Source organism: Aspergillus tubingensis, assembly GCF_013340325.1.
Source record: "Aspergillus tubingensis WU-2223L DNA, scaffold_9, whole genome shotgun sequence".
Taxonomy (NCBI): domain Eukaryota; kingdom Fungi; phylum Ascomycota; class Eurotiomycetes; order Eurotiales; family Aspergillaceae; genus Aspergillus; species Aspergillus tubingensis.
In genome coordinates, this window is record NW_023336283.1 from 883,088 (window position 1) to 909,523 (window position 26,436).

At 47.9% G+C, this 26,436-nt stretch overlaps 8 protein-coding genes and 1 non-coding gene across 9 annotated transcripts; 3 read left to right on the forward strand and 6 right to left on the reverse strand.

Moving 5' to 3' along the window:
* Positions 1–759: 759 nt before the first annotated feature.
* AtWU_08377 (3-hydroxyacyl-CoA dehydrogenase family protein) lies at positions 760–1,769 on the forward strand (the record flags this gene model as incomplete). Its single annotated transcript, XM_035503485.1, has 3 exons — positions 760–844; positions 906–1,541; positions 1,603–1,769. 3 exons carry the CDS (start codon positions 760–762, stop codon positions 1,767–1,769), a joined length of 888 nt encoding a protein of 295 aa, XP_035359378.1.
* Positions 1,770–3,229: 1,460 nt separating this feature from the next.
* Positions 3,230–3,802, reverse strand: AtWU_08378 (cell wall mannoprotein 1 family protein; the record flags this gene model as incomplete). Its single annotated transcript, XM_035503486.1, has 1 exon — positions 3,230–3,802. One exon carries the CDS (start codon positions 3,800–3,802, stop codon positions 3,230–3,232), a length of 573 nt encoding a protein of 190 aa, XP_035359379.1.
* Positions 3,803–7,832: 4,030 nt separating this feature from the next.
* Positions 7,833–7,948, forward strand: AtWU_r50. The gene has a single exon (XR_004775233.1). It is a non-coding gene; the product is annotated as a 5S ribosomal RNA (ribosomal RNA).
* A 431-nt stretch (positions 7,949–8,379) lies between these two features.
* On the reverse strand, positions 8,380–9,489 carry AtWU_08379 (alkene reductase; the record flags this gene model as incomplete). Its single annotated transcript, XM_035503487.1, has 1 exon — positions 8,380–9,489. The coding sequence occupies one exon, from the start codon at positions 9,487–9,489 to the stop codon at positions 8,380–8,382; it is 1,110 nt and encodes a 369-aa protein (XP_035359380.1).
* Positions 9,490–11,298: 1,809 nt separating this feature from the next.
* AtWU_08380 (C2H2 finger domain transcription factor) lies at positions 11,299–14,166 on the reverse strand (the record flags this gene model as incomplete). Its single annotated transcript, XM_035503488.1, has 7 exons — positions 11,299–11,564; positions 11,651–12,066; positions 12,135–13,149; positions 13,210–13,446; positions 13,532–13,807; positions 13,863–13,979; positions 14,112–14,166. 7 exons carry the CDS (start codon positions 14,164–14,166, stop codon positions 11,299–11,301), a joined length of 2,382 nt encoding a protein of 793 aa, XP_035359381.1.
* Positions 14,167–16,193: 2,027 nt separating this feature from the next.
* Positions 16,194–17,852, reverse strand: AtWU_08381 (MFS transporter; the record flags this gene model as incomplete). The annotated part of the gene is made up of 3 exons (XM_035503489.1): positions 16,194–16,496; positions 16,569–17,518; positions 17,585–17,852. 3 exons carry the CDS (start codon positions 17,850–17,852, stop codon positions 16,194–16,196), a joined length of 1,521 nt encoding a protein of 506 aa, XP_035359382.1.
* An 800-nt stretch (positions 17,853–18,652) lies between these two features.
* AtWU_08382 (fungal specific transcription factor domain-containing protein) lies at positions 18,653–20,962 on the reverse strand (the record flags this gene model as incomplete). Its single annotated transcript, XM_035503490.1, has 4 exons — positions 18,653–19,211; positions 19,340–20,010; positions 20,071–20,598; positions 20,693–20,962. 4 exons carry the CDS (start codon positions 20,960–20,962, stop codon positions 18,653–18,655), a joined length of 2,028 nt encoding a protein of 675 aa, XP_035359383.1.
* A 647-nt stretch (positions 20,963–21,609) lies between these two features.
* AtWU_08383 (S-adenosylmethionine:tRNA ribosyltransferase-isomerase) lies at positions 21,610–22,680 on the reverse strand (the record flags this gene model as incomplete). The annotated part of the gene is made up of 1 exon (XM_035503491.1): positions 21,610–22,680. One exon carries the CDS (start codon positions 22,678–22,680, stop codon positions 21,610–21,612), a length of 1,071 nt encoding a protein of 356 aa, XP_035359384.1.
* Positions 22,681–24,097: 1,417 nt separating this feature from the next.
* On the forward strand, positions 24,098–26,103 carry AtWU_08384 (flavin-containing monooxygenase; the record flags this gene model as incomplete). The annotated part of the gene is made up of 3 exons (XM_035503492.1): positions 24,098–24,476; positions 24,539–24,897; positions 24,952–26,103. The coding sequence occupies 3 exons, from the start codon at positions 24,098–24,100 to the stop codon at positions 26,101–26,103; spliced, it is 1,890 nt and encodes a 629-aa protein (XP_035359385.1).
* Between the last annotated feature and the right edge of the window lie 333 nt (positions 26,104–26,436).

The following is a 26,436-nucleotide window of genomic DNA, read 5'->3' on the forward strand; positions in this document are numbered from 1 at the left end:
ACTGATAGAGTCGTGCGGCTTTGATAATCCATTATTATATTAGAATAATGTTAACTCCGCTTAAACAAAGCCACAGCCGACTCTGCTAGAGCGTGAGGCAAGAATGTAAGAGAACAACAATTTACTTCATTTCCACACTCGGAGAAAGTTATTTTAGTGAAGCATTGAAGACACAGTAGTGCCAAAATCAGATTAGCTTGAACGTTTAGCCTTACCGTAACAAGTAGGAGTATGCGTGCACCTTCTCCCTAAAGGTGCCCACTTACCTTGGTTGAATTTCTCCGAGGTGAAAAGTGTCGGCATGCCGAGCACCCCCGAATTAGATCCGTCCCCGCCAATCGGAACGCAGGAGCCGGGACGTCTTTCCGAGGTAAATAACCAGTCTAGACCCGCCGCAGCGGTGATGTTATCGAGGATGGCAATACGAAAGCAGGGCACCATGGGACACTAAGGTGCATCAATTTGAAACAGCAATGTTTAGGAGATCCGAGGATACTCAAAGCTGCCCTATCAAGGAATACCCTCGGTGGTTCAGAAGCCACGGTTAACTCGGGACATACCTGATGGATGTAGAACCAGGCATTGCCATTCTTGGAGAGAGAGTGGATTCGGTGATGCATCAGATTTGCTTAAAAGATGAAAGTGCCCTTTCTATAGGTTACGACGAGCTCTCTGGATATACAATAGATTCTAACTTTACATTCAACTTCAATCAAGACATCAAACCAAGAGGACCATACACCAACCATACCTGCAACAATGACTCCAACCTGGCAACCACCTAAGGACTACCGCGAACGTCCTGTAGCAGTTCTCGGTGGTGGTGTTTTAGGACGTCGTATCGGTAGAATATCCTGGCCTCCAGATTGACAAACAATGCATGACACCGCTAATCAACTTTCCAGCCTGCATCTGGGCATCAGCAGGCTACAACGTCCACGTCCGCGACCCGAGCGCCCAGCAGCGCGCAGACTGCATCACCTACGTGAATGAGAATGTCGCCTCATATGCGATACATACAGGAGCGAGCCCCGGCCCCATCACAGCTTTTGAGGATTTGGCACAGGCGATAGAGAATGCGTGGCTCGTCATAGAGTGCGTTCCTGAAGTACTCCAACTCAAGATCGACACCTTCGCAGAGCTAGAGAAACATGCTCCGACAGACTGCATTCTGGCAACCAACTCATCCTCCTATCGCTCCTCAGAAATGCTGGACAAGGTGTCAGTCGCAACAAAGACTCGTATCATGAACATGCACTACTACATGCCTCCGCAGGTCATGATTGTGGAATTGATGACCGATGGATTCACAGAATCATCAATCCTTCAGTTCATAGCTGAGCGCTCCAAGGAAGTGGCTACCAAGCCTTACATTGCGAGGAAGGAATCCACTGGGTTTATTTTCAACCGTATGTGGGCGGCTGTTAAGCGCGAGGCTCTTACGATCATGGCTGAGGGTGTTTCGACACCGAGTGAGATTGACTCACTATGGTCTGAGATGTTTGTGAAGGGAGGGACACTGCCTTGCAAGATGATGGATGGTATGCCATGCCCTGTACCCTACTAACTTTGCAGTTTATGCTGATTGTGTTATTGCTACAGCGGTTGGACTTGACACCGTTGCTTTCATCGAAAAGCACTATATCGCTGAGCGAGGACTTGATTCCGAGAAAACGGTCGACTTTCTACAAACCAACTATCTTGGTCATGGCAAACTGGGGAATAAGTCATCCAAAGGGGGGCTTTATCCGCCCGCGGAGAAGATCTAAACTGCTACTGTAAATTCGACTGTTAATCCAATCTCACTGGCTCAATCTTGACGATCGGACGTCAAGTTGTGATATTTATTTCCGCTTCTACGCCTGGACTGTAGCTAGTATCTAAGCTGTGAATAATATACTAACTGAATAGTGTGTAGTTTCCCTACTAACATCATCATTAGTTAGTGTTGCCGAATGGTCAAGACGTCAGACTCGAGATATGATACGTTTGCGCTCAGGAAGCCTGTCTCTGACAATGGATGTTTCTTTTGGTCCTCTCTTTCTTCTTCCTATTTCGTAAACTTGAATGCCTCAGTGAAGTGATTATTTTGTTACGATTACATTCTCATTTTTCCGCGTCGCATGAAGGTGAAATCAGAAATGCCGCTTGCCAATAAACACACAGTCGATAACCACTGGACTCGCTTGATGAAGATCAATAACCAATCATCCCAGAACTAACTCTTACCACCACTAACTCTAGACCCCTTCCTCAACTCCCCAATAAATCCCTTCCCCTTCCCATACGTATCCGCATACCTCTGCATGATTGATTTTCCAGGCGCAACATAGCGCCTTGTCTGTAGGTGTATTTCCAGCGCTGAAATAGCTTCCCATCTCATGGAGTGTGGTACACGTAAATATGGGTTCGATAAAGCTAAAAGTCTGTAATTTTGTCGAAGTATTAAGTGCACCCAGCCAGAGAGCGCGGAGAGGATAAATGCATTGCGTGGTTCGCCGATCGGCACTGAAGGTGGCTGGATTTCGTACGTAATCTGAAATTTGCAATTTGTAGATACCGGAATGAGAGATCTATTCAGCTGGAGTGGGTCTATTGGTCTACGTTCGCCACTTCCAAAGTATTCCATACTGCATGCCATGATTAGGGTATCTGATCGTCGAATCTGACCTAGGACATCTCCGGATGCTCCTCATTTGAGGCCGTGTGCGTAAGGTGTGGATTTCAGCTGAACACTGCATATCCTTGCAGGTACCTCCTGTCCGACATCGGTCGCACCATTCATAATCATATATGGAGTGTCCTGTACAAAATACACAACTACCTTATCATGTGATGGTCAATCAACTTAACTATTATCTTGCCGTCCAGGCCGAAGAAAAGACACCCTGCCCACTGCTGCCTTGCTAAGGCTTTTTTGGTGCATCGTGCTCTCATGACGTACCTTGTGTCTAAGACAGGGGTTTCCAATCAACAAAATAAATAATATATCATCACAAATGACCCGGTACATTTATGATATCTGGCAAAACAACCAAGTTTCCCCAATTATATATTGATTTGATCGACAATGGAGGCAATACTACTGTGAGAAGTTTGGTTTCTGCTCCTATTACCATGCATTGTTTAGAAAGTCTAGAGACACGTGCAAACAAGAAGTCTTAACTATGAATAGAGCGTAGGTTTTATTGCATCGTTTCACCCTACTGAAGATCACCCATCCTCCACTCTATGAATAGGCCGCAATTGCCTTCTTGAACGCAGTCGAAATCTCATTAAGAATCAATGGTGCCAACTCCGCATACGTCCCTGACAGCTTGTCCTGTACCGCTGACCCCAATGCCTTCGACAGAATGCTCAACTCTTGCAGATCAAACTTGACCAGAAAGCTCAATGACGCGATTCCCAACAACCCATCGTCAAAATCAGACTTTTTCGCGACAATGTTCGCCAGTGTAGATGCGATCTGTGGCTCCAGCGTAACGAAAGCTTCCGCTACCTTCTGCGATTCGGCGTCGGTGAAATTGGCAGACTGCCGAGTCACTTTGATTGCGGTCTTCAGATCGACTTCGAGCTGGATGGTTTCCGCTTGAATCTGGAGCGCAGATAATGTTCCTTCAATGCCGCCCGGGTAGCTGCTCACGGTGGTATTGAGGGTAACAAGCTGGGTAGAGATGGTGTTCACGGCGGAGACGACGCTGGAGCCGTCTCGCTTGGTTGGTGAAAGGACTTTCGCCGGTGTTGCAGTAGCTACTGCTACTGTGGCAGTGAAAAGTAGGGTGAGAAGGTACAAGAAGTTCATGTTTGTGGGTGGTGCTCACTTGGCAACTACAGAATGACTCGGTCAACACCCATGCATTTGATTTATACACAGTTTTGATAATGACTCGATCACCTCATTTTAACCCCGCTTCTTAGCTGCCAGCCTTCTCCGATTGATGTTACATTCACCCTGTACAGCTAATTTACTGGTGCTGACTGTCGTGGTCCCCGCATGACGCTATTATTGCTTCTACGAATCAAGCTGATTGATGATCTTCCAAATTGCCTCATCAGGAATAGTGACCCGGTCCCTTTAATACATTTGCAGCTGGGCGGGCTGCATTTCTTCCTTGTGGCTCAGAATCATATTAACCATTTAATCTAACAGGGTTCATGTTCCTTGCAAAGGTTGGTGCTAAGTCAAGCCACCGTGTGATAGCATGTGCTTCCGAGGCCTAGAGGACCCTGATATTTATCACTCAGCCCGCCACGAACTTTTTCAGCATGTGACTCCCATTCACCCAAAAAACCGATAGGTTGCATATAGATTACTTTTGCATATTTATATAGAATACTCGCTTCATTCTATTGACCGCGGAGATTGTTCCGATCGTATTACTTGTCGTCTGAATAGCTTACAGTGTACCAACAAGTCCGCCCTTCTCTTTCATACCTTTCATCATCCACCAGTACTATGACTCTTCATTTCGCTACAAAGCTTAATTGCTATTATCGAGTCTTTGCATAGAAGCAATGAAGACACACAAGGCAGAGAATGTCTATTCATTGTAAAATAATCCGGAAATGAGCTTCACTGGGATCATCATTGAGCTTTGCCCTGTTCATCATTCCTTGTCTCACAGTTATTAGAGGGGGGGATGCTCAAGTGCATGCATATATTGACGCGCCCTTGTAAAATACACTTGAGAAATCGTTAAAGCTATGAAGATGGTTGTCCACCATGTTACGGCCGCCAGACAAAGTTTTTATCTGATCAGTAGGTCAGGACTAGCAAGCTTTCATTTGATTACTTAGGTTCAATTTAATATGCTACTTCTAAGCATATAAAAACAAATGAACCTATAATGCTTGCACATTAGGATGAAATCCATTAATATACACAGTAACATATACATGATCTAACTAGTAATTGATTGTATACTGCTTAGTAAACGCATTATGCTGATTAAGTGGTCACTCGATCCCTGGATAACCAAGTATATAGAAGTGCTCATCCATAGTAAGACATTAGCCTAGCGGCTCAGGCACCCCCGGATTTTATTTCCTCCATTCCTCTCTTCGTTCTCCTCATCCCTCCTTCATGCCATAACTACCTGATTGGGAAATACTTGCCGGCCCTTTCAGAATGTTCATTGGTCACGACTTACAGTACATGCCTACCCACTGTGAGTGTCCATTCTTGCATACTCCCCACACTCAGGTCGGTGCCGAACTGTGCCCTCACTGCCTTTACTTGCCTCCTTGTTAGCTGCAGTTCTCTGTTCGTGCATACCCTCAACCTGTCAAACTACGCCCCTAGTGGACTTTAATTCATTCTGACTATCGTGGATAAAAGTTTTTTTCAGAAAGTAACCTTTAGCCTTGTGGCCCACTCGTCTTCCAAATTAGGACAGCATGTCAACTTTAAGCCCCTAAAAATCCTCCAGCATACTGATCGATTATATACAGTCTCATTCTTCACCAGTTTCATAATTCCAAACCCGTTCCTCCTTTACAGGCCCTTGTGCCGGCTTCCGCCACGGGTAGGTGCATAAGGCTGTCTTGAAAAACAGCTGGCAATGGTCCCACATATATTTTAGTTTCCCCGCATTTGCAATGCTGCCATCCCAGAAAGGTATTACTCTTTGCCCGTAGAGAGAATAGTAAAGACCATAGAGATAGTTCTCCAATTCTAGAAGAAGGTCAAGCCAATTACTACCAACAGGCACGGCGGGTTCCAACTCTTCAGTAAGGCGCAGCATAAAACCAAGTATTTCATTCACCAGGTGTAAGTTCTTCAGGATCATACTCTCATATCGGCGTTCTCGAGATGGCTCATCCAGAAGGAAAAGGCTCCAAGCTTGATAGTAGCTCCGCGTGAAGCGATGGCGTTCTGTCGGAGTCAAATACAAGAGATCAGGATTTCTGTGATAATATTGGTCACCGATGTGGGGTGTGGCCACTGGGAAGGATGCGATTTAGCCAGGTGTCGATGAGAAGAGGAGTCATAGATATACTCACTTTGAATGTCCGGCAAAATAACATGGTCAAATTTATTGATCGCTTTCTCTACTATACGAGAATTTCTTCGCAAGTGCCGAAGATGATAGATCCCAAGTGTTGAAGAGATAGAGGGCAAACACCCTTGGTCTACGAGTAACAGTCTGGCGTATTTTTCACCTTTGATCTGTCTGCGTAGGCGTTTGTAGATCGTAGGCGTATTTGTGTCCAAGATGAGACGGAGTTGGCGACAAGTGGCAGCCAAGTTGAACGCGTCCGTAAAAGAAAGCTCCCCCTATATTCGGATTATAATTTCTGTGGGGATGGGGTCTTCGCCTGACAAGGTGGGCATGTTGTGCCTTGTGAAAGATTTACGAGGATAGAGAATGGGTTTGGAGGGAAGACAGGATGAGCTGTCTCTGTCATTTATATTCCAGACCCATGTGGCGTCATGTGATTGGGGAATGGATTCGCTCTGGAACATGCATCGTTTAGGCACCAGTGCTTCTGAAGTCAGCAAGAAGTTTATCCATATTTGATTGTAGGCCTGATGTTGACCTTGTGGTTTCCAAATCAAAACACCTTTATCCCAAAACCAGACTTTCCGTGGGTGGCAATATGGAACCCAAATGGGGCTATGGAAGTATTAAGCGCAATGCTGTGGTACCTGTTTTCACATGTGGTCATGGACAGGTTTTGGATGTCACTAGGCAGTCTTACCTGAGAGCGCTAGAGGGCCACGGATCTTTTGAAATATAATAGTCTATTTAAGTCTTATTCTTATCCCTCATCGTGCCCGCTATCTAGGACGCTATCGACGCAGATACTCCAAGATTAAATTATTGCCTGGAACATTCTCCAGTCACCTAACTCGCACAGAAACAAAACATGAAGTAGCTAATAGAGCAATATGCTGCATCATAGAAAGTTCGTCACCATAGCTAGACACCCAACTACGATCAATATACGGCACAAGGCAAGGGAAAGCGTAAGTAGTTATATAGAATTTAAACATATGAATGAGTAGGGCAGCTGAACTAGTAAACTGCGTACACAGCTTATTGATACGAAACTGTGGCAGCATCCAAGGCGAGCTCCCATATTAGTGTCGATCAATTGCACTACATTTGTTTCCTAAGTGCGTGTGCAGAGGTAGGATGGAATGATTGCACGATTTGTCGACACCTGGGATCTAGTTAGTTACTCGCTTATCAGTCATCCCTTATAATCCTTTCCTCTGTGTAAGTGATTCCCCTCAAATAACGCCAATACCATTAAGTGCTGAACGGCTTCCATAACTAAGTGTACGTATTTCCTCAACACATATCAGGAGAAAAAGAACACTTTCTCAGAGCTGAATAAATACACCAATGAAGCCATGGATATACAAGTCTTAGTAGATAACGTTGTCGACTTATATGATCTTGTAAGTAAAAAAATTCACTATGGGTGCCTGATAAGTAACAGGAAACTTACCAAATTCAATCTTTGGAATTTTGAGCCAACTCACTGGTAAGGTCTGTTCGGGTAGAACAGACTAAAGAGCGTGGGTGGCTTTTTCCAGAAGCTCGCACGGGTCGTTTGACTGTGCCTTACCCCTATCATCAATCGGCACGATTGATCTCCATTAGCCTCAAGTAATTCCAATGTATGTGTGGTGATATTTTGCCAATACTCTCTCTCTAACATGGAGAGTGTTCAAGTTAGTGTCTTCCAGGATACCTATTGGCAAGCTTTCCCTACCTTGCTTCATCCCTGCGCTAGCCCCAGGTAGCTACAACGAGAATGGCTCCCTAATATACGCACTGGCGATTGCGATATAAACTCTCCACAACACTCAACTATCACATACGACCATAGGGTGTGGAAAACAGGGCTTCCCGTCCGCTCAGCCGTACTTAAGCCACACGCCGGGAGGTTAGTAGTTGGGTGGGTGACCACCAGCGAATCCCTTCTGTTGTATGTTTTTTTCCCTTTTTTTTAATCGCTTATTCAGTCGTTCCTCTTTGTGTAGCGCTTTTAACGAGCTACAACCATCATTGAAGTTCTTGGTTTGTCTGGGGGATGTGGTTGGATCAATCGCACGAATCAGTCCTCACATCTCTCTGGTTCTATACAAACGCGGGTGACCCGATTGGCAGCTGAGAAGGATAGCCGGCTTCAACGATAGATCAAATACTTGGCCGCGTAAAAGACATGATCACAAAATTCCGAATTATAAGACAGAAGATACAAGTATGAAGTCTAACATACATAATGGTTCTATCTAGCTTGGATGTTTCGGTCATATCTCCGTCTCCAAATTGTCTTCCTGCTCATTCTTCTTCATACGCAACGACTTGAACATTCATCCACATTCTACCAACACTACCTGTATCATTGGTTTAGGTATGACTATCAGCACTGTATCTTGCTCTCCATAAATTCTGCACTGAAGGGGTAGTCGGTGTAGCCATCCTCTTGCATAGGCGTGTAGAAACTCTCTCGGTGGTAGGGATTAAGAGGAATACTATGACGAATGCGAAACGGCAAGTCGGGATTGGCGATAAAATGCCTCCCAAAGGCGATTGCGACCTGGTGATCCTTGTATTCGTCTTCCAGGGCAGTTTCAACGTTCTCTGGTTTATATCCACCGGCAACAATGACAGGCGCCGACTTTCCCCAAGTATTGAGCAGAAACTTGATACTGCCCTCCTTTTCACAGTCTATGTTATTGATGACACGAGACTCAATGGCATGGAGATAAGCCAGTTCGAGCTGTTGCAGGCGTTCCACGAAGTAGGCGAATTGAGGCACCGGGTCGACCATCTTCATGCTCTGCCATGTGTTCCAAGGACTAACGCGAAAACCAACACGCTCAGCGCCGATAGCTTCGGCTACTGCTTTGGCGACCTCCAAGCCGAATCGGGCTCTATTGGGGATACTGCCACCCCACTGGTCGTTTCTCTTATTCGAAACGTCTTGAAGAAACTGGTCGACCAAATACCCATTAGCCCCGTGGATCTCAACGCCGTCAAAACCAGCACGAATAGCGTTTTTCGCGGCTGTTGCGAAGTCACTAATGATCTGTTGCACCTCATATTCCTCCAGCTCTTTGGGAACGGGCATGCCGGGCTCAATGGGAATAGGACTAGGAGCATGCAGAACATGGCCACCGTCTGCTTGCAATTGCGCCGGGTCAGCGGCTCTGCCGACAGCAATTAGCTGACAGAAAATAAAGCTTCCTTTTTTATGTACTGCTTCGGTAATCTTTTTCCAGCCCTCAACTTGTTCTTCGCTCCATATCCCGGGCGCATGAGGAAGTCCGCCGGCTGACGGTGAAATCATTGTTGCTTCGGCTATGATCATGGTGCCTGGGACCGAAGCACGTTGTTCATAATAGGTTTCGGCCATAGGAAGTTGGACATGTTGCAAATCGGCGCGGAAACGAGTAAGTGGTGCCATTACGACTCGATGGTCGAGATTGATTTTGCCGACCTTGAGGGGCTGGAAAAGTTTGGAGGACATGTTGACCGTCTTGGACGTAAATCCGTCGTGATATCCCAATCGTTAGACAATTGAATTTGGTATATAATTGAGATCAGTTTTGAACTTGGCATGGCATTTCTGTAGACTTAGGTCGCTTTTCGTTATATATGTAGAAATTGCGATTGGGGATGGTGGAGAAAACGCCTGTAAAAACGCCTGTCTCCAACAACACCTCCACGCGATATTACTCGACTCAGATCTAGTGATCGTAGCTGATAAATCAAGATCCAATGGTGAAATGAAGCTCTTTAATATTCAGTCGGACTGAGCCAATATACTTTCTATAATGGAGTCTCCTTGGAATCGGTGGGATGGAGTGGTTGTAAAAACCGATGTACCGAACCTATTCCAACTGATATGGAATCCATTTTCGAAAATCATCTACTGGCAGCACAGAACCATGCGTCTCAAAAAAATTTTAGAAAATACTTTCTGTACAGCTGGTCTCTCACAACCTAGGAAACTGGCCTGTCTAATACCAAGCATCCTTTCCCCCGACTATTATAAAGCGTACCCAAGTTCTTGGTGGTCTTTACGTGCCAAGAAAACTCCAGAAGGGTTGGCAAACTATTACATAGAGACCCACTTGATTTGGGCCCACAATTTTGGAGGTACTCGGGCCCTCTTGGAGGTGATTATGAATATGTCTATATCCGCAGCTATGAGATGCTCACAGAAACAGAAAGCAGGCCATTAGAGCTCTGTCTGGTGTCTAGGCTAACTAGGTATTTCTAGTTAATCTGATATTGTATTTAGAGTTGGCCATCAAAATGGTTTTTAAGATGGCTAGTCTCCCCCCATCACCGGGCTTACTGCCCACAATCGCAGCCAATTTGCGCTGGATACTCCATTTACAAGTTGAAACCAGACCTTCCTATGGTGACATTGTAAAAATTGAGGACTTGCCCGGTGGATACGACGCCAGATGGAAGCTAAAAAGCGCATCAATATCGAAACTTCTTCTATCTCCAAGCATCTCCAATAGCACCTCCAATAACACCTCCACAGAGAGATGGCAGCTTCATATTTATGATTTTCTACTGACAAATCAAGCAAGCTCTGTAAGGTGAGAACATATTCCTCAGTTGAAACAGAATCAAGTATATAATCCTAGTTTGGAGGTAGTTCTTCCCAAACTGACGACCTCTGCTCGCAAGTAGGTCGGATTGTGCAGTTTTCTATTCGCTCTATATGGTCTCGGCCCGACCGAATGCCTACCTCATGGATACGCAACAGCTTCATCAACCAAGCTTCGCGTCTGATTTGTAGACCATGCTGGCTGGCGCACGCCGAAGAGCAAGAGGGGTGGGGAGATACCGTCGATTTTAAAACCGTACCGCTCCATAACCAAAATATCATGTGCGTGGGATGGTATGCTGCCGATGATGAATAGAACCCTTAAAGCAAGACCGGGTGTGCATTGTGTTGTCCATACGGTCGGGATTAAAGTCTACGCTGGATGTGTCTTCATTGTAATGCAGTGCACTTCTGTATATACCCGCTTACTATGCGGGGAGTGTCTTTGCTGCGACTGATTTTATTCGGGGAACTTTTGCGTGTGGCTCTGTCCTGCTCTCATGACCACTTCACGAGAACTTAGATTTGGGGTCTGGGTGTAGTCTCTTGGCTGGGCTGACTATCGGTTCCGTTGTCGGGACCCATCCCCTGTCTCATTATAGGGAGGTGTTGAGGCGGAGGTTGAAGTTCGGTCGCGAAGGTTCATGATAGGCACTGAGATATATAGAATTTGTTTGGGCGTTGACAGCATATAGAAAATCTCAATAAAACTTATATTGGTTCGGGCGCAGCTGTCTCGAAACGGAGAAAGCTCTGCTCACAAGTGTTGGCATAGAGATCCAGTCCATCACTAACAACCTCGAATAATGACCATTGACCGTTTCCCCTAATCAGTCGGGCCCATAACCTTACAACGGCAATTCCTAGGTAAGAACAATCTGAGAGATTCGAAGGGCTAGACCACAAGTCATCGTCTGCTGATGTTCGTCCTTCTTCGACGATATCGCTGATCCAATTCAGGAGTCGCGCTTCGTGTGCTGGGGATACGTGTGAGCAAACTTAGACTTCCATGAAGGGTATTGAATAAAACAAGGGCTGGGACCCCTTGGAATAAGAAACCTACCATTTAGTGGTCTCCTGGTCTGGCTGTCGGCGATACAAAAAAGCCATTTATTGAGAAAGATCGCAAATTCTAGTCCACACAGTGAGTGTTGTACACTCCAGACGAACGCATGGCTTCGAGCGACAAAATTTACCCCTAATTTGACGGGGATGCTGAGGGCATGCGTCGCATGTAAAATTGCTGGGAGAAGATGGGGGCCGGGTGGCAAACGAGGTATTTGTAGCAGTCGCTTTTCTATGTCTGTAGCGTCGTGGGACTGGAGAATTCTATATGAGCCCAAATCGAGGCCAAGTCGAATATACGCAACACCCAGCAGAGCAGTTGAAGTATATGTCACAGGGCCATTCGGATTGCGGGGGTCCAAACTCGATTCAGGGGCTCGTTGCCATAAAGATGTCCATGCATGAAGAGAATTACTAGCAGGAAGGTAAAAAGGTTAGCGGATCGGCAGAGGTGATTCTTGAACACATAATAGATCACATACCGTATGACATTCTTTTGCCCATTGAGTATGATATTATTCGCATCGTTATATGGACCAAGTGTATGATATGCGAGTAAGATCCGCTGTATGATGGCGTGTAAGATGATATAGTTCGACAAAGGAGAAGGTATAGGCAGCGTATCTGTCGAATTGATATCTGGTGTGTTCTTTATGACGTTACGGAGAGCATCTTGGAACGACATCTGCTCCCGATGGCCAGGCCTTCGAGCAAGTCTCCATTTCTGTTCGTTTGGAGCAATCCACTCGAGGCTGCTACATGGGAGACGAACGTTAATTTCATCGGCCAGAATGGCTGGTGGAGTGCCAAATGCAATAGACTGAAGGTTTAGAAAAGCGAACGAGAGTAATTTTACCCTCCTATCGGTTTCCTGCTGAATCCACAGATTCCAGCTGCCGCCATCGGCAACTAGAGACTGTTCTGTCTCATTTAGTTGGCACGCTCGAACGCATCTAGCCAAGAAGCTCTGGAGATCGAAAGCCTCACGATGTATGCTTTCCTCACGTCGCCAGGTGGCGAACGCAATAAGTAGAAAGGCACACCGGGCTTCACGCATTGTTCTACGACACCGCCGAGTGTCGTCGGTGGGAGTGGAGGTTTGCTGACTTGGTAAGGCTGCGCTTCCTTCCGAGGCATCGAAAGGACATTCCGTATCTCTCCATTCTTTCCTGCTCGCTCTTTCGTGTAGTATTTCCTTAGCCGCTCGGAATAAGAATGCTGCTTTGCGATTTTCATGTCGAGATTCAGCGCCCAGAGCACACATGGCCAGTAACATCTCCGGCTCACATTCGTCTATCCTGAATGTTGGAATGTGCACCATCGGTAGATGAGGATAAAAACCATCAAAGAACCCATTGATGAAACGTGATAGCGAGTGACATGATGGTAGAATTTTAGCTGCGTCAACCGAATGGCACACCATCAATGCTCGAGAGAGGCGTTCTCTGTGTTGGTTCGTAACCACGAGTATTGGGAAAGTAAGGACTCCGAACTCCGCTGTAAGCCATAATTAGTACCTGCAAGTTATGTGTCAAATGTCTCGCACAGGAACCTTACCGACGGCTTCTCTGTCAGTGGGAAGCTTGCTTAACGTTTGTTCTACATCTGAAGGGTCACCAGTAGGTAGGTTGGCGATGGATGCTGTCGGCATATTATTGAACCCAAGGTCCCCAGTATATATTTGGATGCTGGGCTCAGATGGGAAATACCAGTCGTCGTTGAGTCCCAGGTTGTTATTGAATATGTCTAGGTCTTGGAATACAGAAAGATCCTGGGTATCAAATAGTAGGTTGCCTGTATAGTTTCAGTATCTTAAAAGGATTCCCAAAGGCTCAGTGGTCAAGGTCTATATTTTATCTAGTGATAGGGGCTTACGTACCTTCAAGCCGATCTTCTTGGCCTTGGCCATCGTGACCGCGTGTACCAGCTGATGTATTGAGGGACTCCGTAGGTTCCGTCAATGGAGGCCCCATGGCCATATAGGGCCCATCTGTACTATTTTGGACATTGTTAGGGTCGTCGAGCGCAGGTAAGAACGAGGGATGCTGCGATGATGGGGTGTTCGGAGCATGGCCAGTATTTTGATGACGCTTCAGAAGATCACGTCGGCTAAAGGTGGCCCCACAATCGCATTTGTACGGTTTCTCGTTAGTGTCTGGATTTTACTTCTCAGCTTAATGGCCTAACGCATGCTTTCTGAGCGGCTATACTAACGAATTCGGAGATGTCGTTGGAGGTGTTCGTGGCGACGAAAGGATCGCTTGCAGTAAGGACATACCCGGGCTTTTTTTCTGCGCGTTGGTGAGGTTGGAATATCGTCTGCCGCTCTGACATCATCCATATTCAGTATTAGCCTGGGATTGCAGTCGGCGTGGCGTAAGTAATGGTGATAAAAGGAAAAGGTTTCCTGTGAATGATTGATCGCTTGGAGGCGATGATGAATAATACACTAACCGCACTCTGGCGTACTTCAGCAGCAGCAGCACTCATGTCATGTGATCGCCCAGTTGACATTTCGTGTGATGGGATGCAATCTACACGCTTTAATTTGTGACTTGCTCAAAAGGTTAGACATTATTGTTTCTCTTTCTGATCTCCTCTTATGACTTGCTTCTTAATCACTATATACAGGATTGAAATTTGTACATTATTTACCGTGATGGAGACATGCTCAGTCATGAAGATACATTCCGCGTCCTATTTAGACGAAGAGGGCAGGGCATTGTGCATCTAACATTGTTAGTTGGAGGTCATAATGTTTCTGAAGTGTACAGAGACGGGGTGTACCTCAAATTATCAGGTGTCGCTTTTGTATTTGATGTTGAGACATTCACGCCAGCCACGGCCAGCTGATAATTCGCCGCCTCTTGTTCCTGCGTGGTTTGACCACCAATCGAACACTGGAGATTAGTTAGATCATATACAAACATTTGGCCATCCGCCTTAACAGAATCACACGCCTCGAATTTCATCTCAGTGAGCATAAGTGGGAAGGCGATATATTATGTACCTACCGATGACGGAAGCAGTAAAATGCAGCGAGGAGCACCACAAGACACCCCGTGAACGACCACATTAGGGGGCACAGGCCCCAGACACCCATTACATTAAAGAAGGATGGGGAGGGAGATGCGTCAGAGGTGGCGGGGAGGTCGGAGGAGGCCAGAGGGAGGGACGATGAGGCCAGGGGGAGGTCGGAGGAGGCTAGGGGGAGAGAGGAGGAGATGATGGCGGCGGCGGAGGGCAGGTAAGAGCCCGAAGTGGGCAGCTGAGGGGAGGCGATTGGAGGGGCGGGTCACAGCACCCGCATCAACGAAATTCAAATCCATCTTCAATACGAAGTCAGGATGAGATATTGAACTGAAAGTGGATCCCGTACGTTATTGACATGATCGATGACTGACTTAGGCACCCGAGAGCCCTGGCTTGTATCTGGGTGCCTAAGTATTGCATTTGTGTTAAGTTGGAGGTCCAGAGCGAGTTGTTGAGGGTGTTCAGATTTTCTCGTGGATGTGGCTAAACTGGGCCAGTCGGTAGGCGCCTTCGACGCCGTCGCCGTGATATCCCAATATTATTGGTATCAGACGATAGCGAAGGGAGTGACAAGAAGCTCATCGAGATTCGAGGCCTCTAGGGCCTTGCGTTGCGGCGCGATATCACACAAAATAGATTCCTGCGCAAGTTGATGTCTTGTTGAGTACGGGGACGCTCACGTCTTATTGTACAGTAGTGAATCTTCTATTTTCTTGGGGAAGGAGCAGGCTGGATACAGATTTCTCATAGAGGCAACAGCAGCCGTGTCATGGCTTTAAGTGGAATTGCTGCTGCATATGGGGTCGTACTAAGCAAGGGTGAGGTACTCGTGAAGCTCTTGGAATAGTATTGCATCCGCGCCGGTCATACTGACATAAAAGGGGTTGGGGCTGCGATAAGGTAGGTCATCGCGGAGAGATTTCCAAAATCACCGTTTGCCTTCATATGTGGGTGGATAAGACCCGCTTTGTAGGGAAGGCTTTGTGTTTTTCTCTTCCGTAGCCTTCATTCAACCTCGATTTATAATTCCTATTAGGCTCATACTCATGAGATGACCGCGATTAAGCATTCTTTTACTATGTGTACTGAACATGCAGATATCTATTTGCTCATGACGTGGGCTATACTAATCGAGCGATATGTCTAAGGATACACTCAGCGGCTCTTGAGGGGTTTCCCTCTTACCGACTGATAACGTGGGATACCACATTGACCAGACGCTGCAAGAGCATCCGATGGTGTGAAGAAGGCGCTTGCCACTCGAGCGATTGGAGGTATACCTGAAGTCTTTCAAGAGAGTGGAATTATTTCCTTTAAAGAATTTTAAGAGCGACACCAGGCAGTTCCGTACCTGGAAGTGCGAAAGGACCACAATCGAGACCAGACATCATACTAATTGACAGATATATGTCAGAAGAACGTTCTGGGGTGAACTCAAGGCCCTTGCATACTATTTTACCAGACTTCATTATATATTTCAGCTCCCTTTCGTCATACACAGTACCCCATTAATCACTTCCCAAGGTAGCCTTCATCTTCCGACTCCATTCCTCCCGCTTTATCCGTAGAAGTATCAAAGGAATGCCACTCAACAGACAGAAGATACAAGCGGCTGTGAAAGACCATCCCGTTCCAATGGCATCGAACAGTGGTTGAGCGATGACCGCACTAACACACGACAGGCTGTTTCGCAGCAGATTGTTCACCGCCACGCCAACGGTCGATTTCTTTGGGGTGAACTCGGTCAGCATGGTCATGGTCACGTTGGTGAGAATCATGCCGCTGAAACCATAGAAGAAATTTCCGATCAGCTATATGATGTTATTGTCAGTCAGAGTTATTCTTGACACAAAACCTTGACCAGGGTTTAATGCCGAACTCACCGGCACCAGCCAGAAGACTTGCTTCTCGGCCGTCCATCCCCACCATAAGAGCGCCCCGGGAAACAGAATACCCGCCATCAGGCAATTTCCCCCTAACCTATCGACTGGATGCAAGATCAACTCTCCTGCCTCGTCATACCGGCCCTCCGCCCGGGCAGTGCGTGCCATAATTGCATCCTGCCAGCGACCACCGATGATTGCCCCGAACAACAACCCCAGACCCCCAGGGATGTAGGCAACCCCGACGATCACAGGACTCCAGGAGTATGGGGCCACGGCAAAGGTATCTTCGATCGAGACGCATATGAGGTAATAGGTAGCAAACACTATCGCTGTATAGTAGACCGTGATTAGGATAGGCGGGTACTGTAGGAGCTTGGCGGCCTCTATGGGCTTAAGGACGAAGTGGACTGCCTTCTTAGCGGGGCTGCTAGCACTGGCACGGTGCTCGCGCTGATTTTCTGCCAGATTTGTTGCTGTCTCCGGTAGACAAAAGACCATCGCCATGAACACGGCCCATCCGTAAATCACCATGAACCACTGCGTGCTGCGCCAGCCCCAACGCATAGTGAGCGCTCCCCCGATTATGGGGGCGAACATGGGACCTAGCATGGGCCCTAGCATGAAGGCACCCATGGCCTTTCCGCGCTCGTGCGGCTCAAACATGTCGGAAATGGTGCCTGCGCTGACGGATTGAAGGGACGCGCTTGAGGCGCTTCCGAGAAGGCGCATAGCGATGAACATGCCGATATTGGGGCTAATGGCTGCTAGGATACAGAAAAGACCGAGAAAGAAGAAAGACAGCAGATATACGAGACGGCGGCCGTAGAGCTCGGCAAGGTAAGACCACCAGAGGGGGGTGATGGCGACGGCAAGGGAACCGAAGGCGATGGAGAGGTTGACAACAGTTTCGGTGGTATGAAGGTCAGCGGCGATTTCAAGCAAGCAGGCTGTTTTCCAACCAACATGTAAGTTCGAAGTCTGTCTGAAGAGAGTAATAGATAGAAGATACATACGGAACAAGACACCACTGCTCAACGGAACGACCAGGCCACCAGCAGCAACGATGAAAGTTAAGAACCACTTCACCCTCGAACTGTATAGATGAGGATCTTGTACGGACGGGACCACACACAACCACGGAAGAAACCCTCTGCGCATTCGCCTGAACGCACTATGATCGATCTTCTCGCGCTCAGGACCCAGCCCTGTCTCGACGTTAGGCAGGGCAAGTGTGTCGACTGAATCCGTTCGCTCGTGGTCTGTCATGGATTTCATGCTCATGGTTGCTTGAGATTCTGGGCAATTGCTTCGAGGTCTGTCTGACATATCAGAATTTCTTTGTTCTCTTTGCACTGATAGTGAGTATGACTTATATCCCAAGCTTGACGAGGAAGATGCTTGCTTTTCTATTGACATCGAGAGGGCCTAGTGCTTCATACTCCAGGGTCCACGTCGGCTGAGCTGTGGGGCCGCCGCACGGTGTCCTCGTACGAGATGTGGGTCCATACGACCAAGATGAACAAGGCTACTGGGGGTAACTCGGATGAGTACCTCGTACGAGTCCTATCAATCCCTTGAAATGGACAGCGAGGGGCAGAGACTGTACAGGAATAAATCGCATTTTTCAAGATTGTCCAATGCCCTGGAGCGAGTACACCACAGTCTCCGGGACCACACCCGAAGAGCGACAAGTTATAGGTATTTCAAGTTGCCGGCGCTAGGGTCGTCAAGTCAATGGGACCATTGAGGTCTAGTCACTAAACACCTGGAGGTATTGATGATGTTTATGGAGTGGGCATCAGTGGCGACACTCGTCTGTTCTATAAGATTAGACTGGTGGTCATCCAAATAGCCCTGTCGCATACCGATCGTCTCGAATCAACTTTCTATGTTCGGAAGTCCCCATCTATCATTAATGAACTACTCAAGATCCAGCTCTACCTGAAAACTGCATAAACTGCATAAAAGCCCTATCATCTCCAGGATGTCTCTCATGGTGAAAGAAGCAACAGAATAGCAGTACCCAACGCACATGATCAGTACAGCACAATTCCATCCTTCATCAAAAGGGCTCTACTCTTTTACCGCGGAAGCCCCGGAAGTCCTATCCCATCCATCGTCAGAAAATCTGAGAGATCGAATTCCTCGAAGTTGATCAGCCCCATAAGATCTCCTGCATCAAAGTCCATCCCGGGCGGGCTAATCGGGGTAGCACTATCAACCCCCGCAGCACCAGCAGGACCAGCCGCTCTCATGATAATAGGCTGGTTATTCAACGGACTACCGAGCTCAGCGACACCATTGCCGCCGGTAGCAGCGTTGGCAGCCATCCCAGGGGCAGGACTCCCAGCCAGACCTTGCTGGAACCGAATACGATTCACCAACCAAATGATTGCGGGCCAGGCGCCCGTAGTATGCTGACCACGGAGATCGTAGATGGTGTTGGCGAGTTGAAGTCCACGATGGCGGAGATCTACCCATTCAGGCTCCTGGAAAACGGAACTCTGGAGCTCGGAGAGGACATAGAGGATGAGGTTGAAGCCCGCGTGCGAGGTTATGTGCCATCGATAGGGTTCGCAGGCCGGGCTTGACGAAATGGCGCACCAAGTTTCTACGGCGGTGGCAGCGTCGACAAATATGCTGTCATGAATGATGGTCAATAATTTTTCTTAGGACGTGTCCTACTACCCCTTGCTCGTCCAATTGGGTGGTTGCACATGAGCTTCGGGTTGTGGAGACAGGGAACAAGGCGATTGGGAAAGGCTCACCTTCGTCTCATGGCGGGAGTGATAATCTTCTCGCGATCCGGTCGGGATATTTGCATCCAGAACATGACCCAGAATTTGGTCTTGAGATGCCGGCTGAGATCCAAGGCCATCGCTTGCATGGTCACCCTCTTATCGCAGTACCGAACCAGCTCGTCGAGGCCCCTCTCTAGCTCGCCTGCAATTCCAGTGGCGGTCTGCAACAGTCCTTGCAGCTCCATCAAGGCTTGAGGCTCGTCAACAGTCGGACCATGTAGGCCGTTCCGCAGCCGCTTACGCGACGCATGCGTTATCTGAATAATGCGCCCGTAGTAACTGGCGGCTGTGATGCGCAGGAGGTAGATGGTCATATCGGTGAATTTGGGGGCATCAGAGAGCCCGGATAAGGGGGCAGTGCCTTCGACCAGATCTACATCGTCCAGACTGATAGGTCGACGCGTGTCGAAGTCCGATGCGTGAATCGAAGGCGCGAAGCCGTGATCTTCCGCGGTCCGGAAATCCAGATAGCAGATCTGTGCCCATAGGCGACGGCGCAGCTCCACCTGCACGGTGTCGATCGTCCCCAGTGGTAGGGCTAGGGGGTCCCGGTGGAGTCCTTGGAGCTTTGCTATCCGAATGGCCAGGCCCGTTAAAGGCCACACTTTGCCCATGTCATCTTCTCTATATTTCGCAGTCTATAGCCGTAAATGAGGATTAGAATAGAAAATCGTCCACAAAGTTATCTCGGTCCTCACTAGTAATATCACAAATGCTTGCAGAACCTCAAAGATCCTTGATGTCATGAATTTCTGCCGCTTGAGAAGCACCTCCGTTCCCGTTCGATATCTTTTGAGGAGAGAGACTTTACTCATGCCGAACATACTGAGTACATCTGCATCCTTCATACTGTTGACAGCCGCGTAAAATATAGACATGGCTAGTGGTTTAAAGGCATCTGTCTTGGCTGGACTGGGAATCGTACCGCTGTTGCGGCTTCCCCCTCCGGTCGGGGTATCCTCTCGACTGTCGGCATATTGAAAGTGCACGAAGGCGTCGAAGCGACGGGACAAACTCGGTCGGTGGATAATACGAACTATTGGGTCGACATTGGCGAGGAACATGTTCAGCAGCAAATAGCAATCTTCCCGAGTATCCGGCCAGAAGCTGTTGGTGCTAGGTGACGTTTCTAGAGGATAATCGGTATCCCATACAACCTCGTCAAGTGTCCCAGTTGGGGAGGAGCATCTTTGAGTTTCCGAGATAATTGATCGAATGTCATGGAGCTAGAAAAAAGGAAGGCAAGGGGGGATTTGAGTTAGTATTCGTTTTTGTTTCTTTGTCCTGCCCTTTTTGCGAGCCGCAAGCTGTCAAGCGCACCTCTGCTGCCATCCAGGCCCAGTGTTTGCCAGAAACAAAGTGGGGAACTCCGTTATCCAGGATGAGGGCATCTTCCTCCGATCGCGGATTGTGGGCACCGGAACTGTTGGCTGCTGATGTCGGTTGCGTTGTCGAAGTGGGTATGAAGGTATCCAGCGACAGCGGCATGGTGCCGTGCGCTGAGTATTGCTCATATGCTTTCGCTTGCGCCATGAAGTTGGCCAGCCGCTGCAGACCAGGATTGATTCGAGCCAGCGTCGACGAAGACATCGTGGGGCCACTGGTGCTGCTGGGCTTCGTTACTCGGTTTGACTCCTGCTTCGATACATAGGAACAGGCAAGACCGCCTCGCTCACATTTTGTGCATTGCGGTTGACGACGGTCGCACTTGACCTTGCGATGACGGCAGGATAAGCATGATGTGATGGGACGCGAGAGACTACTCGGTGCTGGAGATGATATAGACTCAGTAGACGATGAGTGCGCTTCTAAGGGGCGATGTGTGTCCATTGCCAAGGTAATGGGATGGAGAGATCGTTGGGGGGCCCTAGTTGGATGACATAAATGGCCTGTCGTTGAGGTGGGATTTGCAAGCCTTATAACTAAAACCAAATACGCCGCTTAATACTAGCGGATTGGGTCTCCCACCGGAGCTACTACTGCAGCTAGCCCTGTAGCTATTCCAGAACCACTTGATTCGGGCGAGTCCGAGCTAACCCCGAGCTTTATGGTTCCACCCAAACAAACCTTATCAATAAGTCCGTCCTTTGAATTCTAGCCTAATAGTCCTCTTACCTGAAGATTGGATACATCGTAATGGCTAGGTTGTTTCTTGTGAAAATTGTATATTTCGATATATAAATATTTTCAGAGGACTATTGGCACGCCACAATTCACCAAGAAGGGGAATGTATCACTTAGGTAATCAGCATACAATCCCCAAACATATCAAACTCATAATCGCCCTTCTCCTGAATTTCCTTATAGCTCCTCATAACAAACTCCGTTCCCGCGAACGCAGCCGTTAGTACAATATGACTAGACCGCGGGCGATGCAAATTGGTAAGCAGCACATCAACAGCATTGAACTCGAATCCCGGATAGATATAGAGATCGGTCCATCCATGCTGGGGCTTGATGGTGCCCTTGCGGCCCGTCTCACGGGTAATGGTCTCCAGCGTCCGCATAACAGTCGTGCCGACAGCAATAACGCGACGGCCTTCGCCCCGTGCTCGATTCAGCTGTGCTGAGGTCCTTTCACTGACCTCGTAGTACTCCGATCGTACCTTGTGCTTTTCGATCTCCTCAACACTGATATGGCGAACAGAGAGAATCTCAGTCGCCCCCACATGCAGAGTAATATAGGCGATTTCCACACCCTTGGCGGAGATCTCGGCGAGGAGCTCATGGGAGAAGTGCAGTCCGGCGGAAGGGATCTCCAAAGAGCCAGGCTTCTTAGCGTACACAGAGCGGTAAGCATCGGGCTTTTCCTTCCAGTATGTGGGGTTCAAATGGATATTCTCGTCGAGCCGGGCTCCGTATTGGTCGAGAGTTGGGAGGAGGAGGTCACCGGGACTGAACTGGACCTTCCACAGCTTATCGGGCTGCTGGTCAAGGAGAGTGCATTTGAGCTTCTCTTCGTCCAGGGAAGTGAGGGTTTGCCCTCGTTTGAAGGTGATTTCGGGCTTCTTAAGCTCGACGATGGTGGTACCGTCTGGCTCGTGACCGTAGACGGTTAGTTGGAGGGTTTCGTTGTTGCCGTACTCGAACCACAGGGTGTTTGACAGCATGTAGCTGTCGTTCAGCACGAGGAGATCTCCGGGGCGAAAGTAGTCTCCAATGCTGGAGAATATGGCATGATCGATCTTGGAGCTTTCACGATCCAAGACAATCATCTTTCCGCTATCGCGGGTTTTACCTCTCAGCTCGACGGGGTCATGGGGCATGACCTTGTAGTCAAGGTCGAATTCAAACTCGGCAGTCTTCATAACGATATAAATAGTATGTATTTGAGAAAGATATATCTGAAGGAACCCCGATGAATTTGGTTCAAATATCTGTTGAGCTGAAGAAGTAGCGGCACGGTTAGGAAGACGTTTGGGCCCTTTTATCTTCCGTTCAAGTCCCATCTTAAAAGCGTCTAGAGCATTTATGTGTGCTACATTACTCGCACATCGAAGCTTGAGGTCATGTAACTGTGAATTCCTCGTAAGAGATGGATAGATAACGCCTCGCTATGCAACATTACTCGTACATGTCACAGTGGAACACGTGCACAAAATGACTGTATGTGGCTCTTGGTCTCCTTTTGCGTTCAATGGTGCTAAAGAGAGCTAGCGATGCAACATCTCCAATGACGCTGTAGCCACATTGGCCACGTTCAGTTAGCATCTGAGATTAATGATAGAAGTGATAGTGTGAGTAGTTTTCAGCCAGATCCATCAGTTATTGCCCTTCCATCAAGAACCCTAGAGCGATGACTTTTCAGCGATTGATTTTGCCATGTAAGTGGAGTATAGGATCGGCATGAGTGAAGCCGCCGTAGCATCTCCCTCTTTAAGACTCATGCGCGGGCGGCACACTGTAGTCCGAAACCAGACACATGGTGGGTGATGCTGGAATTGCACCCGAACTGCATTTGAAGAGATTGATTTTCTGATGCAGGTTGACCTTACCCTGGACAATCATGCCTCATACCATCCGTGCAGCCTGCAGTGTGTCCTGAGGCAAGTGCTTGTTGCTCGACTTGGAGGATTTGTTTGATCTATCTCAACATGTCATACCCCGTATACACAAATTCCGTGGTTGAAAACGGGAACTAACCGGGTGCGGGTATCATGCATATCGCACTGGCGAATGATAAATGTCCGCGGAGAATTTCCAGAATGCGAACCATGAATCCTTCCGGCAGTGTCATTGGAATCTCAGACATTTCTCCTTGCTCCCCATAGCTAGTCTGTTCATGTCAGTGGCTAAATCATACTAAAGGGGGAATCTGGAATAGTATGCCGAAGCAGAATGTCACTGTACCAGACTAAAATACGGTTCTGTAATTTCTATGGGCAGCCATGGCCGTGACAAGCACAGTGATGAGGCGCACATCCCGGTATGCTACTGTAACATCCATAGAAAAGAGCTGAACATTGACATAAGAGAGGCGATGCCAATCCACATACAACATGTTACATGTCCATCTCAGACATCGGGTTACTTTCGTCTCACGCAGGGTTTCATTATAGCTATAGAAAGCATCAGGATGAGAGAAAAATTCAAGCGATGCACGGAAAAGGTACTCACTCATAGTTTCCGGGATCACACAACAGCTGCAAATCCACGGAGAATCAATTCTTCTCAATTCCACTAGTATTGAATGGTTAAAGAGGATCTACATGGAATCTTCGTATCATGTCTTCAGTCAAAACAGCTAAAAGCAATCCATTGATACTTCCTCTTTGTCCTCTCAACGACCGAACCACCACAGGCAAATACGACATCGGTCTCAATGACGATGAAAAACCTTTGGCCACCGAGCAGCATGGTTCAAAGGACTTTCATCTTTTCAATGACCGCCAACATTCCAGTTCCAGCCCTCCGTTGATCTCAGAACGTCCTATCGACCAGCCCCGGCCACTGAAACTCATCTACATCGGTGCAGGCATTTCAGGAATTGTCGCTGCCATTCAGTTTCTGAAGGCTGTGCCTCACTTGGAATTGACTATTTATGAGAAGAATCCCGAACTAGGAGGGACATGGTTCGAAAACAGATATCCAGGCTGCGCGTGTGGTGAGCCTCGCTGGATCCAATCTTATGAAGTACCAACCATCACTGACTGATTGTGCAAATAGATGTGCCATCTCACACTTATCAACTTAGTTTTGAATCTTGGACTGAATGGAGCCACTTCTTCTCTTGTTCAGACGAGATCCTCGAATACTGGAAACGTGTGGCCCAGAAATACGATGTTCGGAAACATATACATTTCAATCGGCGATGCAACGAAGCACGATGGAACAATACCACCAACTTATGGACTGTTCAGATCCAAGACCTACTAACTGGAAATACCTTCGAAGACTCAGCCGACGTGTTGATGACTGGAACGGGCTTGCTTAACGAGTGGAAGTGGCCTTCCATTCCTGGTCTACAATGCTATAAAGGACAGCTGCTTCACAGCGCTAGCTGGGATGAAGCCTTCACTCCTGAGGTGAGTTACGCTTCACTAATACACCAAATGCGCTGTTTCTGATTGGTCCTCCAGGGGAAAGCTGTAGCCGTAATCGGTTCCGGGAGCACCGCGGTCCAGATCGTCCCCGCAATCATCGACAAAGTCAAGTCTATGGACCACTACATTCGTGGAGGGACATGGATATCCAATCAACACGGTAGCCCTCACCTTGCGGCACGAACGAATACTCAAGCTATGAATTTCCGCTACACGGAGAAAGAGAAGCGAAAATGGCGGGATGAACCATCATCGTATCTCAAGTATCGCAAGGAACTGGAGCTAGAGATCCAGAGCCAATTCGCCATTTCCCAACGGGATAGCGATATCCAGAAGACTGCGACAGCTCAACTCCGAGCGGGCATGCGGGAGAGACTAAAAGCAAACCCCGAGCTACTGGATCTCCTGCTGCCTGATTTTCCTCCGCTCTGTAACCGGTTGACACCTGCTCCTGGATATCTGGAAGCTTTAGTGTCGCCGAAAGTCAATGTAATCGGCACAGCAATTGCTCGTGTCGATGAATCTGGTATTATCACCACAGATGGTAAACATCGCCCCGTGGAGGCGATCATCTGCGCAACCGGCTTCGATAAAAACCTAGGGGCCAGCTTCCCAATTATAGGCCGTGATGGAAGCATCCTTTGCGACAAGTATGCCGATCGGCCAGAGACATACTTAGGTCTTTGCACCGACGGATTCCCCAACTTATTCCAGTCCCTGGGACCCAATTCTTTTCAAGGGGCAGGAAACCTCCTCATCATGATAGAGCAGACACACGCATACGTCGCGCAGATATTATCGCGAATGGCCTATGGTAATGTCGGGATTGTAGAACCAAAGCGGAAACAGGTCCTAAATTTCACCAACTACGCGGAGAGGTATTTCGAACGAACGGTCTACAGCTCCGAATGCAACAGTTGGTACAAGTCACCTCCAGCCGGTGCAACGACTCTGCAACAGGGTAAGAGGGGTCGTGTTACTGCACTCTGGCCCGGTAGTAGCCTCCATGCTATTAAAGCACTTGAGCATGTGAGGTGGGAAGATTTTGAGACTACAGCATATGACGGTAATGAGTTTGGGTGGTTCGGAAATGGTTGGGCTGAGGTGGAGAATTCTTCGGAGAGAGGAAATCCGGATGCAATGGCCTGGTACATGAACCGGACCTCGTTTCTTAATGGTGGTGATTAGTTGTTTGTTAGAAATAATCCAATAGTTAGAATTTATTTCCACCTCTTTAGTGAGTTCAGGATCTGTGATGCAAGCCAATCTTCACCTATCAGTTTTCTCTTCACCGAGAATGCCCGAAGTGTCCTCCTAAGACTTCATCCCAAAGCTCCCAATACTCCCCCAATGGCCAACATCATAGGCCCTGATAACCATGTATCGCATCCGCATATAGCATTTTAATTGATGCGTACATGAGGTTCGAATAATCATAATCTTCGTCTTCAAGATCAGCTGTTGGCGCATAATAGAGCTAATCCTAAATGAGGTAAGATTGCAGTCTCTTTAGCGTATTGT